The sequence below is a fragment of the Haplochromis burtoni genome, unplaced genomic scaffold, assembly GCF_018398535.1.
Source record: "Haplochromis burtoni strain Fernald_Lab_line unplaced genomic scaffold, NCSU_Asbu1 Contig_556, whole genome shotgun sequence".
NCBI classification, from domain to species: domain Eukaryota; kingdom Metazoa; phylum Chordata; class Actinopteri; order Cichliformes; family Cichlidae; genus Haplochromis; species Haplochromis burtoni.
Window position 1 is genome coordinate 234,214 of NW_024582917.1, and position 14,551 is coordinate 248,764.

The 14,551-nt window shown below is 38.1% G+C and overlaps 1 protein-coding gene across 1 annotated transcript; it reads right to left on the reverse strand.

The window, feature by feature from the left end:
• Positions 1 to 4,157: 4,157 nt before the first annotated feature.
• On the reverse strand, positions 4,158 to 12,589 carry wdr5 (WD repeat domain 5). Its single transcript, XM_005948067.2, has 14 exons — positions 12,394 to 12,589; positions 10,774 to 10,883; positions 10,484 to 10,592; positions 10,251 to 10,324; positions 9,934 to 10,023; positions 7,432 to 7,521; positions 7,201 to 7,284; positions 7,054 to 7,109; positions 6,740 to 6,786; positions 6,440 to 6,515; positions 6,089 to 6,122; positions 5,737 to 5,811; positions 5,495 to 5,582; positions 4,158 to 5,260 (listed from the first exon to the last, which is right to left on the reverse strand). Exons 2-14 carry the CDS (start codon positions 10,849 to 10,851, stop codon positions 5,160 to 5,162), a joined length of 1,002 nt encoding a protein of 333 aa, XP_005948129.1. The 5' UTR covers positions 10,852 to 10,883; positions 12,394 to 12,589; the 3' UTR covers positions 4,158 to 5,159.
• Positions 12,590 to 14,551: the final 1,962 nt, after the last annotated feature.

The window sequence follows — 14,551 nt, forward strand, 5'->3', positions numbered from 1 at the left end:
ATATATATATATATATATATATATATATTGAACAGTAATGATGTCATAATTGGACACTCAACATTGTGATCGGGACAATCGTGGGCTCTTGAGAGCCTTGGGCTGTTTAGACTTGGACCTGAGCCCTCACTGTCTTTCAGGACTGAACTTAATTAAGAGGGGCGGGCTGGTTCGGGGAAATAAGTCTGCTTAAAGGAACTTGTCTGTTCCTGCCTGACTCAACTAAGCACGTCAGGTCTTGCACTAGCTGTGTTCTTTTTTCAATGTGTGAGCTTTCTGGAGAATTCAGAGGTGAGTTAACAAGGTTGCAAGAGCTCAAAACCCTCAGGTCTCTGCCCAATTCCAACAAATACAACCATGTCTTACTCTAAACACTGTGCAACACTGGGGAGAATGTTGTGGTAGTCCACTTATCAACCCTTCAGTTCGCGTATTGCTCGACAGAGAGTTGGGAAAGTTTGTTATGTACAATCTACACACAGGACCATTCAGGCTGTTTTAAAGTACCCAACTGTAAGCTTTACAGCCCACTGGATGCTCTGAAAGGCTACCAGCACACGGAGGAACAACATATATTTTGGAAAGTAACATTTCCAACATTTGGCCTTCATCACGACAAGCTTGGACGCCTGGAAAGTTTGTGCACACTCACACTGTGGGTAAACGTCCTAGTTTTGCCAGCCTCTTAGCTCCTTATCGTCCATTCTCCACCCTCTCCACCTCGCGTTTCATGTGAATTCCAGCACACCATTTACACCTCCACACTCTGCTCAACACAGGGGGTATTAGCTTTTCAAAACACCTCATATCTACCTGTACAGAAACAGTATTGACGTTATTTTCAGTTTTCACTTTTAACAACAGCAATGCACAATTTACCTCTGCCTCCATCCTTCGGACCTTCAGTTCTTGATACCCATTTAGGATTAGACCATATACAGTATGTGAGAGATGTACTTGTTGCTGTTGCAGCAGGAGCCATTATTTGTTTGTTTGTTTGTTACTTGGCACTTAACCTCATGACCGTGGAGTCGGGTTTCTAAACAGAGAGCTGATGTCGATGTAATTGACCTCTGAGGTGGACTCTGGCCCCGACCCAATCAGGAACGCCACAATTGTTTAACACCTCAGAGGGACACACACACACACACTCGCTCTCTCTGCACTTCTCTGGACAACCAAGTGTCGTATAAGTTGAACTGAAATGTTAAATATCCATGTTTCTACATATATACATGTTGTGTATAAATATGCTTTATGCCCATATTCTGCTTCCCCCCCCCTCCTCTGCTTTTCTGTAAATGCTGCAGCTGCTGCAAAACTATGCATCAATTGCATTTCCAAAGATTGTCCACAGATCTCAGATCTTTTAAAGAAATGTGTTTGTCAAATGTGGGTCCACTGCAAGTTTTTTACTGGCAGGAGAAAATAATACCAAGGGTTTTGTTGTTGTTGTTTTTTAAAGATATTTAGGGGTTATTTAGCTCTGGTTTACTCACATTTGATTGAAATTAACTCAAACTTGTATTTAACCAGGCAAGTTATTAAGAGAAAACTGCTCTTTACAGCGGTGGCCTGGCAAAAAGGCAAAGCCTCTCAAGTAAATGTGGCCACTATAAGTAAGGGCTAAAACAAATTCTGACATGGTAACCCTCGATGACAAAAATCTGCCCAGAAACAGAAGGACATATAAACACCAGCGAAAGTACTCAAACCTAAACTTTGTGATAGGTCACACTACAGCAGGTGTCACCAGGATTTCAAACAAACTCACCAAGTGTAAAAAACCAAATTTAAAAAAAAAGCACCAGCTTTGCTACTGCAGATAATAATAATACTTATGACGGTTAAAAAGATTTAAATAGGATTTTCTTTCTATATCTGCATCTTTGCTACTCTTTCATAAGCACCTTTACACTATCTGAACCTGGGAAACAAAAGAGAAAAAAAAGAAACCCGAGCACTGTGTTTTCATTACATTTTGATAAAAGTCAGATTTTTAATGGGGTCTGAGGAAATGTGTGGAGTCTTGAGAGTGTGCCCTTTGAAAATAATTTGCTTGATAGTAATGGATAAATGAAAATCTGAATTGCACTGAAAATGTAAGTAAATTAAGCGTATGAAATAAAATCCACGCTTAAAATGATAAAACAATTTTTTTTAATCAGCTGGTGTTTCATGTATATTTCATCATATCCAGTCTCGCAGTTGGTTTATGAAAAATGAAACTCGTGGGAAGCAATCGGAGCTTAGTTTAGCTGTCAGCTACTGATGTTGAGTTTATTAGCACATTAATCAATTATAATCAAGTTTGAGGGTCATCAAGACTCCATAGATTTCTGACTCAGAAACAAACAGACCAGTCTGTAAAATGTCCGTATGTCAGTTTTTCATCATTATTTGGTGCTAGTTTTATAATAAATAGCACGCACTGGGAGAGAACTTGTAAATGTCATTCCACCTCTGTGAAACTGATCCCCCAGATGGCCAATGATCTCTTTTATCTTACGATGAAAAAAATCAAAAAGTCAGTTCATACACGCTGGCTCTGAAATGTCAGACGCTATAGAGCTCAAGCACGACTGCAAGGTTTACTTTGGGTGAGGGAGAAGTTTGGGTAAGAGGAATGGGAGGGATGTAGTAGCAGTTTAAGAGCTGCGAGCTCCTTCTAGTGGAAGAGAAAGAGCGCTGCAACATAACTTGAATTTTTGTTGTCGTTGTTGTTGTTGTTTTTGTTGTTAACAAAAAGAAGGCACTTTCTAACCGCATTACTATCATCAATATTCCTTTGGCTCAGACAAAACCTCAGTATCTGTGCTTAGTAAAACTGAGTAAAGTAGCAATAACGTCAAAAAGACCAATTGGCTTTGTGTTTGATTCTTATTCTCTATTTTCATTGAGGTGGCCTGAATATTACAACCTATCCATGTGACAGTATTGACTGCCAGCTTGAGCTTACAGTATTTATATTATTGAAAAAAAAATAGATATATATATCTATATATACATACTTGTTTGTCTGTTAAATCAAAAACGTTCATACAATTTCAAAGGAAACTATTTTTAGAGGCTGATTTTCATCAAGAAAAGCAGATGATAAAACAATCCAATGCTCGTTTTCCAACCGGGTGACCCAAGTGTTAAAACGATTATTCTCCTGTTCTTTTGAGTCCGATGTCTCCTTCTACTGTGATTAGTGACAGCAGCTATCTTAAGCCATAAATCGATCTTGACAAGAAAGAAATGGACACCTGCAAAGAATGATTACCTACATTGAATGCTATATTTTGTTAATATGTATATGTGTATATATTTATAAATATATATATCGACAGCTCTATTCCTTAAGGATTTCCAACATTGAAAGAAGGAGACGAGTGATTCAGACCAAACGGTTTCACGGCAGGTGTTCTTCAAGCGTTTCATGGTGTTTGCCCCCCCCCCGAGGATTTGTTTGCATTTTGACCTTAATAAAAAAAATCCTGATCAACCAGCAGAATTGCAGCAGTTAAACTCAAACCAGCTTCTCAGCAGTTTATGGGACCTTAGTAAACTATGAAAGAGAGGGAAAAATGGTTAAGATTTGAAACCCTCTGAAATGTATGTGTTGCTTAACAATTGTATGTTCAAAAAGAAAAAAAAGTAACCAGGACAAGCTGAACATGTGACACAATCACTGCTTTCTTTGTGGCATAAACAGTAAAATGTTGTAGTTTAAAAAAAACAAAAAAACAACACTTGGTAAAATCTCTATTTTTGTACAAAAGTAATTTTATCCCTTGCTTATGTACTCTGTTCTTTCCCTTCTCACTGTGGGCTGTTATGTACATTGTGGAAAAGCTTATTTGACGGCAAGAGATAATTTTCAGATTGAAAATGTAAGACAGGAGTAATAGTAAGCTTTGGCACTTTGGTAACTGTGTCGCTTTTACTTTGCCATGTTTTAACCTGTCGCTGCAAGATGGGAGTATCTTCTTTCATTATATTTTGTCTATTTTTAAGAAAATGGAATTTTGTCATCTGTTCTTCGTGGGTTGTTCTCTGATGTTCTTCGTTCATGGACAGGAAAAAAAAGGTTATTAAAAAATTTTAAGTGAGCGTTTCCAGTTGATTTGTGTTAGAAGGTGTACAGAAATGAAACTGTCAACGACTCGGGGTGAAACATACAAAAACTGTTTTTATTCAGATGTGAATTACAGCTGTCAGATGCGAACATATTTTACATAGAATCCAGGTTAACTACAGGAAAAGCAGCCTGCTGGCTTCATGTGCAGAACTATCAGCTAGTCAAGCAGAGAACAAAAACACAAAGACAGCTAAAGTAATCAAACTGCGACACGTGGCGTTGTTGTATGTACAAATACTGGAACACAATAACTGCATTTGGTCACTGTTGTGAACGGTCAAGTGTTAGTAAGTACTTCTTTTTTTTTTTTTAAAGGTCATTCAGGGTCATTTTGATTTTTGTAGCAAATCTTGAAGAATTTTAAACATTCTCAATGTTTGCACTTGTGTCAAATTCTGGTTTGTTGCCCTAAAAAAAAAAAAAAAAAAAAGTTTTTTAAAATATCTTGTTAGGGCATAAAGCACTCACTTAAGATCCGAAGTCCTTAAGTATTAAGTAGTTATCCTCAGGTATACCGTCACCTCTTTACTTTAAAGTCACTGATTGTAAATGGTACTACTGAGTTACACAAAGGCAGAAAATAAAATACCACGAAGGACCAAATAACCATTATATTCATTGTACAAGACTAGAATCGTGCTTGTGAAGACTGTTATGAGGCAGTGACATCGAGGTTAATGCAGTGTTTAAAAAAAATAAAATACTGAAGCACCAGAATATTGCTGCAAAGTAAAACGAGGGAGAGGAAAAAAAAAACAATCACAAATTTCCATAATGAGACATCGAAATCTGGCACATGCTTTGATGAGGGGATAACGTCCGCTGCAGAACTGTGTGTGGATGATGTGTCTGGTTTGGTTCTTCTGGCTGAATGTCATGACATTTCATGGAGTTTAATTTCATTCTTCCAATCCAGCAGGAGCTCTCTGTTAGAAAACAAAAGTCCTCCTGTCTTACAATAAAATGTAGGAAAATTATATATATATATAAAAAAACAAAAGGAACACAAGTGGCCCAAAAGATCCAAAATGGCTTAGCAGTCGCTTTTCCATAGCTTGATGGTTTTGTCGTTTTCTAAAGCCGCAGATGCGATGATGTTCTCTGTGGGGTGGCAGGCAGTCGAAATGACAACATCTGAAAAAAGTACACGAAGAAAATTTAAAGAATGACAAATTAAAAGAACAGATTGCACCAGAACACAATATTTAAAACACAGCTGCAAATTTCTGTCTTAAAAATGAGCTGCACCTTCAAATATTTAATTAAATAAATGCAAAGTGATTCTAAAAGACAACTAACTCTGACTTTTAGTCCCCATACAAAAATGCTATTCTATCTGCGTTTTCAGTCACAGTGCATCTGCAGTACCTGTGTGGCCCTGGAGTTTCTGCACAATCTCCTTCGTCTGCAGGTTCCAGATATAAACCATGTTGTCTTCTGAGCCCGACACGATCCACTGCAAAAGAGCAGCGGCACTTAGGCTCAGAGTTATGTTTGCACACATAAGTGATTTCAAAAGGACCATTTTGTAATTTTAAAGTAACACTGAAACTCAAAGCACCAATAAAAACAAAATATAAACATTCATTTTCTCAAAGAAATGATCTTACCTTCCCGCCAGTGACAGAGAAATTTGCAAATATGCAGTACTTCTCATTTTTATGGCCCGTGTATGTCTTCAAGCACTGAAATGTTAGAAAAACAGAAGTTATTTGTATGTGTTATACAATCAAAAATGACAAAACTGTAAAATCTGCAGTTTTATTCATTACTAAACAAACATTTCACATCTTAAAGCAAAATAAAATGCCATCATTACTGAGGCTAGGACACTACTGGGAATGTGCATCTAGGATTTAAAATTTCTGAACTCTTAATACATAAACACTGGCAAATAAAAGCAGTTAGAATAAAAGAACGGAATGATAATCAAGCCTTTCAACAGCTTTCAAAGGCAATTACCTTTCCTTTGCTGTAGTCCCACAGCTTCAGCGTGCTAAAAGAAATACAAAAGGAAGTTTAAAATCGACAGTCAAATAAACAGACAGCAGCTCACTGTGATGTTGTGCTGCCTCCTGCTGGAGAAATCCAAGTACTGCTTGTGAAAAACAGTCCAGCTCCTTAAGAAGTCAATTCAGATTTAGTTATATAGCACCAAATCACAACATTACTCACCTCAAGGCGCTTTACAGTGAGACCCCAACAATCGAGCCCCCCAAAGAGAAAATCCCAACAACTAAACCCCCCCCGATGAGCAAGCGTCATGCGATAGTGTGAAGGAAAGCCACAAAACTGAGCAACGTCTATACTCACTTATCCAGTGTAGCAGCCAGGATGTATTTCCCATTGGGGGAAAACTTTACAAACGACACAGGAGGGTTGTCGTCATCTAAGAAACACAAAAAACAAGAACGCATTGATCACAAAGACACGTTTAAAAAAAAACAAAAAAAAAAAACTGAAAAAACGCAAAGCTTCAACCTGATTGCATTTTTCATGCCTCAATACAAAACTAATTAGATTTGCTGTCACTAATCAATCGTTTAATTAGCACATTCTGCAACAAATCAAATCAAACGAGAAAAATTGGAACACGTGTGTGACTGATCTTACCTATCAGTGTCTTTAAACACTGCCCTGATGCTGTGTCCCAGATTCGACTGTGAATGAAAGATAACACAATTAACTGAGAGACATTTCCGTGTAAAAAAAATAAATAAATAAAAATATCTCACACCAGATGACTAGAAAGTCATCCACATCAGCTACAATTGGATGATAAGGGATTCTTTTTAGCTCGAGCGCAGAGCAAATATGCCAGACATGGAGCATTTCCAGTTCTTATCAAAGGCAAGCTTGTTCTTTTAAAAAGCACCCATGTTCCCCGAACTGTGGCCAGAGAGTCTCAGGAGGATCCAAGTACTCACCAAAGGCCATCGTAGCTACTGGACACGATCAGAGAGCCGTCTCTGTTGAAGTGAACCTGCAAGCCGAGGCAGACCATCATGCCTTTAATACAGTGTTAATATTAAAGCCAGAGCATTTGTCTAATTAATTATAAAAAATAAACTTACAGCAGAGACTGGATCAGAATGAGCTGGCAGCGTTTTCAGACATTTCCCAGTCTTCACGTCCCATATCCTTACACTCTCATCGAACTAGAAACGGAAGAGAAAAAAATAATCATTTTTTGGAAAACCACTCAGAAACTGCTTCTAATGCTCAAAGTGAGAGCTTTCGCAAAGGTCTAACATCTGCTTTCCATTTAGGTAGGACTTGTTTCTTGCCAAGAGCTTGGTACTCACCGATCCTGACACAATAAGATTGGACTGGGGGTTGAAGTTGCAGCAGAAGACGTAGTTGCTGTGACCTTTCAGAGTTTTTAAGCACTTCCCCTGGATTAGAGAGAAAATTGGTCGAAATGTCACATTTCTCACCCACACCGAAAAACCCAGGACCATCTTCAACTAAACCACACTACAAGTGCAGCTTTAAATGTAATACAATTTTAACATCAGCAGAAACCACTGATATGAACCTAAGAGTCTACATGGATTTCATTTTCATACTTCATAAAAGTATAATGATAAGAGACACAGCAGCGATGTAGACCGAGCCTTACCAAATCACTATCTCCCCTTTTTTACAGCAGTACACCGCATTTCCAACACACTGAGATTCGATTACAAGTAGTACTCCCAAACAAAGCCTTCTCGTTTACATATTTTTCTGACTCTATTATCAGAAAATAGGCCCATATAAAATAACCCATTAATACATTTTAATCAGCAACTTCCAAGCCATTTCTAATCTGCCGCTCTGCTAAGATCCGAATTTGATAAACGCAACATCATCTGACAAAATCAACACATGACTTCAGCTAAATTTACAAAGAAATTCAGAAGCAAATCTAACTAAGTAAGCATGTCATAATGTCTCTGAACTTCTCTGAAAAGAGCATGTGATATCTTCTCCCAGTAACAGAATGAGAATGTGCAGGTAGAGTAAATAAAGGGGAGATTGCCCACAAGTTAACCAATCACAGATTGCATTGTTCTCTCAGACAGGAATAGTAAGTCCAGCCAAATGATCATGAGATGATCTTTTTCAGTATAAGGGCCTGAATAACAAGCCTCCCCATAGATTTAGTTGAACTCATGCATTCAAGCAGTCAACAAATATTCTCAACATTGATTGTGAAAAAGAAATCAGTATTTTTAGCAGTACCAGCAATACTGCATAATATCTGTGTCATAGTCAGAACAGGCTGTCAGCCTGGGGTGCAGCTCTCACAGATTCAGGCTTAAGACCAAGCTGGCGATGTGGGGAGAGAGCAGTGGATGACTCAGCCTACTGCACAGGACTGGACAAAGATCAGCTGAGTATTTTAAAGTACAATGTGTTTACAATATTCATCTTACAGTATTATACAAAAGTCTTGAGCCAGCCCTTGTTTCTTTATACTGTGCTAAGAAAATGGGAAATGGGGAGCAGTAAACTGTGCAATCATAAATAGAAATACAATACATAAAGTAAAAACAATTCTGATGAGCATGAAAGCCAATTCAGCACATCCTGCACTCTCTTAGGAAAACGTTCTTGTAATTTCTTTAAGTAGTCTTCAAGACTATTTCTGCAGGCTTCCTGGAGGACATTCTAGGCTCCTCTTTGGATGTTGGCTGCCCTTTGTTCTGTTCTGTCAAAATGATCCTGCACTGCTTCAATAATGTCCGAGCTCTGGGGAGGGCATTTTATGATGAGGCTTCAGCAAACAGTAGATCAACTGAAGGGCCAGGTGCATTTCTCAGAGTCTGTTTCAGATATTTTCATATTTAATCTGTCATAGATAGTTTTAAGGCCTGCCACTTCTTTTGCCCTTTACTTGTCCTGTTTCCTTTTTTGTAAAGGACACGCTGTACACCATGCTGAGATATGCCAAGTCTTCAGCTAATAGTTCTAGGGGAAATCACCTGGTTGGTACAAAAATATTATTTCATCCCATCAAACTTATATTTGGCATTTCTCAACAAAAGAAATAGGCACATATTAGCAGCTTTCATGGCAGGCTCTTAGTAAAAAGTAAATAAATAGAGATAAAATTTAAAATTGGTTCTTTTCCAAAGTTGTCTGTTAAATATAAGAAAAAAAGTTCATCCTTTGAGTTACGTGGCTTTACAAAAGCAAAAAACATTCTTCCTAAAATGGTCAGGAACTAGGCCTGGACTGAAAATGAGTGAGAAAGCATCCTATGAAGGTCATTCAAAGAAAATTTTGAATGACCTTCAGAAAGCCTAAAAACACAAGACCTTTTTAAAAAGTACATGAACATCTCACTCCAAATATGGGATGGCTCAAGAGTTTTGCATAGGACTGTATATTTTTCCTTACTAATGTTTTTTAGATGTTCCAACTCTTTTGTGCTGTGCACGTTTCATTTATGTAAAAAAGTGACAATCAATTACCTACATGAGCTAACCTAATAGTTGTAGTTAGTGCCTCTACACTTTTGTTGCCACGCTGATACCTGCCAATCACTCCTCCAAGATCATACTCATAATTGTGCCACAGCTAATCATGGTTTTTCTTATTTATCTTTATGATTCTTCTAGAAAGAAGATCCCATGCCAGATAACATCACTAGACTCCCTACTGCTGGATAGCTAAAATAAAAATAACCAAAACTGTTGGTCAAATATTCTATGATGGTAATATACCTGTGCAGCTTGCTAAAATGTATGCGCAGCAAACAGAGTTTAGTATTACATCACACATTTCAGCAGAATCATTTAAATAATCTCCCATCTTACCGAGCTGACGTCCCAAATCTTCAGGGTTTTGTCGTCTGATGCAGATACCAGGAGGTTGGAGTCAGAGGACCAGGCCACATCAGATATACCCTGCAGATTCATGGGAACTGATCAGGACTTGAAGCTCTGAGAACAGCTAGCATGGGGCCAATGTAAGAACTAATGGAACCGTGGCTTGGCTCTTAGTAACAACTCCAAACATCTGATCCCAATTGACTAAACATCAAGGATGCTACAGTTGCTCTACATTAGTCCAGCCAATAAAAAACAAAACCATTAACACAGCAGGAGTATAGCTAAGAATTAGTCAAACTCACAAGTTTGTGTCCAGATATGGTTTTCTCAAACTTGCCGTCATACGCGCCCCAGATTTTGATCAGTTTATCAGCAGCTGTAAAGACAGAATGAATACGCACTCAGCATAGGTTAAAAAAAACAACACATCATCAATCTTAAAACTCAACAAGAAGCTGCAATAATTTATTGATAATTATTAAGTCGTGAAAAAAAAAAAAAAAAAAGGTAGTTCCAGCAGTGATTTTTTACTCACATGAGCTGGCGAGCCATTCTCCACTTGGACTGAATTTGACAGAGGACACAGCTTTGGTGTGGCCCGCTAATGTGAACTTCAGGCTGTAATTTGGCTTTGCAGGTGCCGACTGTGAGTGAAAAGGAAATACAACATTTAACAACTCTTGGCTGAGATTTGACAAATATACTAACATTCATCTAAGTCTATATTAAACAAAATCCATTCTCTTATAAATCCTAACTATGGCTATTTCCTGGCCCTAAAGGCTACAGCTGGAACAGAATAGCGATAGTCCCAAAAATTCAAACCTTGCTTTGGCTGGCAGATGCTGACGGCGCTACTGGAGGTTTTGTGTCAGTTTCTGGTTTCTTGTCTTCAGTTGCCATGGTGAAGAAATTAGCATCTACTGTGTACTATCCTAAAGCAGAGGAAAAAATAAATACCATAAAAGATTCTTTATGCTTCTGGTGCTGATCAGTATACCAGTTATAAATACCAATGAACAGATATAACAACGAGCCTCAGTAACTTTTCAAGAGGTTTGCATGAACAATATCACTGACAGCCTGGATAGTATGATTACATTTTTCAAACCGTCTCTTTCACGCTCAGACACTTGGTGACTGACAAACAACTGGTTTAAAATAAGTTTGACAAATTAAACTTGCCTTTCAAAACAAAAACTCAAAAATACTAAAGCCGCTTTTTGAAGTGATAACAACATGATTGTATTTATAAACTTCACTACTGCATCATTAACTTGATTAACTACTACTGTGTAAATGCCTGTGAATGTTTATGCCTAAAATAAAATAAGACATACTATCCAATTCCTTTGCTATTAAAATGACCATTCAACATATGTTTCTAGCTGTTTTTTCATTGAACTTTTTTCAAACCAACTGTTTTATGCACCCAATAAATCTTACATGTTTGAAAAAACTATTTAGTTTCTGATAGGTTTTCAAGCAGCAGATACACTGGCACACTCGGAATTTCTTCAGAGATTTTCTAGTTTGTGTTTATTTATTTACATGATGACTATGCAATTTTTTTCTAGTCTCTAAAATCCTGATATTAAAGTTAGTCAATGTAGACTATATATATATATATATATATATATTAATGATCATAACTCCCTGCACTGACTGCAACATTCCCTCACAGTCAAGTTAAAACGAATTTTAGACTGAATACAGTCGATATTTAGTCTGATAGTGGTATTAAAATGCAATGAAAGGGCAAACCTCTTTCTCCATCTCACATGACAACAATGGTATATATTGCATAATGACAAAAATGCACAAAGTATATACGAAACCACCTTGCCGTTTAGCTCACGATGTTTCCTTTTAGTTTTATGCTCCTCATGTGAGCTGCAGTTTTTGCTAAACGCCGCATTTACCCCAGTTGGTACAGGCTACAGCTATTTTCTCTTGTTCGTGTTGCTGCTTTCTCATTTAGCTCCAACTTTAGCCATTTAAGCTAGCTTTAGCTAGCTAGCATTGCATTACTTCGCTGTGGCTACTTAAAACCACCAAACAGAAACGCAAATGCATTCAGCTAAGACTAGATGGCATCTGTTTGCAATATATGAACATGAATTCGCGTTTAAATAGAACAAACGTGCGAGAAAGGAGAATATCAAACAAAGGGCGATACGGACTCCCTTGGTTGGAAAATTCAACTCTTGACTAAGATCGTATTTGAACGACAGCTAGCCACGCTGTTATATCACTATTCAGATGTTTAACCCTCAACGATAACGCCACTTTAAAACTGGTGGTTTTATATAGACGCTAAAGGTTATTTGATGATACAGCCGCCGCTACTCGAAATGCACTGGTGCTGTTGACAAACTGGCTGAGGTACCATTGAGGGGCCCTCCATTCACACAATGAGGATTCAGTCATAAAGACGGTACTCACAGATTAATGGAGCTTCACGGTCAGATTGTTACTCCTCGTAAACACTGTAAAGGATAAAAAAAAAAACACCATGTATGTGTATTCAGACGATCATGGAGAACGTATACAGCAAGTGACTTGCTCTTGGATGATTGCCTGTAGGGAAAGAGAAGCGGGGAATGTGGTGTGCTGTGGCTTTGCGCATGCGTGTTACGCTCTTCTTCTTCTTTGGTTTTCACGGCGGGACGCAAACCAACGTGTTTACGCGCATACTGCCACAATCCATTAAACAGAGAGTTTTGCATGTCATTCATTATTATATCTTCCATTTTTATAAAACATTTTAAAAACAACTGTTGATAAAGACGTTTAGAGAAGGTCAGGATGAGTTCCATTGTTTCTAGAGAATATATGGTAAATGGCCTGTATTTATATAGCGCATATGGGGCATATGATTGGGTACAAGAGATGAAATGCGGCAAAGAAATATCTTAAGGCAAGGCAAGGCAAGGCAAGGCAAGTTCATTTGTATAGCACAATTCAACAACAAGGTGATTCAAAGTGCTTTACAGAGACATTAGAAACAAAAACAAATAAAAAGCATGATTTAAAATTGATTAAAACAAGCAAACAAACAAACAAATTAATAAACAAAAAAAACAGACAAACAAACAAAACAGTATATAAAATCAAAACAGATAAAATCAGTAGTTAAATGTAAGTTTTGAAATTTAAGCTTAAAAGTGTGGATTTGGTGCTTTATTCAAATGCAGCTGAGAACAGGTGAGTCTTCAACCTGAATTTATTAAATAAACTGAGTGTTTCAGCTGATCTGAGGCTTTCTGGGAGTTTGTTCCAGATATAAGGAGCATAAAAGCTGAATGCAGCTTCTCCATGTCTGGTTCTGACTCTGGGAACTGATAAAAGACCGGATCCAGATGACCTGAGGGATCTGGAAGGTTCATACTGGGTCAGGAGGTCGCTGATGTATTTTGGTCCTAAACCATTCAGAGCTTTATAGACCAGCATCAGAACTTTATCTTTATCTTAAGGTGGTGCAGAACATCTAGGACAGGGGTGTCAAACTCAAATACACAGTGGGCCAAAATTCAAAACTAGAACAAGGTCGCGGGCTAACATTAATATTTATTGAAAAATATCTTCCTCCAGATTTAAGAATGAATCTCTTCTTATGGACTCAAACAAGTTTTGCTGAAAAACTGAATGTGGAACAAGCAAAGCTTAATACTAAACAATGTATATATTAGCTGTATAATACCAGTAGGCCAGCTCTAATAGTAATTTGGTATGGCTTCGCGGGCCAAATGTAATTAGGCTGCGGGCCAGAGTTTGACACCTATGATCTAGGAGGACAACAAGACAGTGGTGTGGTGTGCAATAGGAGTGACAGATGGGTTTGAAGGAGGGTTGGGATTATATCAGGGATTGGCTCCAAACCACTTCTTATTTGCAGTGGTAATGGACAGGTTGACTGATAAGGTCAGTGGACTATGATGTAGGGAGCAGGTGGAAAAGAGTCCGGAAAGGTGTAGGTATGAGCATTTAAGTCCGTTTGAAGCAAGACATATTAAATATGTGTGAATGAGAAGGAAACACATGTAACATTGAAAAGCCAAAGAATAAAGGTAGTGAATGTGGATGAGTTTAAATGGGAGTTTAAATCAGTGCACAAGAGAGGTGAAGAGGAGTGTGCAGGCAATGGTGGAGATGAACATGAGAAGGATAGCAGCACAAGTCAAAGGGAAGGTTTAGAAGATCATAAAGAGACCTGCTATGATGTATGGTTTGTAGATGGTGGCACTCATAGGAAGACAGGAGGTTGAGCTGGATATGGCAGATGTGAAGATGCTGAGATTTTCATTCTGAATTACCAGAATGAACAAGATTAGAAATGAGTACCTGAGAGCAAGGTTGATCAGTTTGAAGACAGCTGAACAGTGTGTAGAGAAGGGGTAGTGGATATACTGGACAAAGGATGTTGGAGATGGAGTTGTCAAGCTGGAGAAAAAGAGGAAGACCTCAGAAGAGGTTCATGGATGTAGTGAAGAGGTTCATGCGGGATTGGTGTGGCAGAGGAGGAAGCTAGACGCAGGGTGAGGTGGAGACTGATGATCCACTGTGGCGACACCTAAAGAGAGCAGCCGGAAGAAGAAGAAAA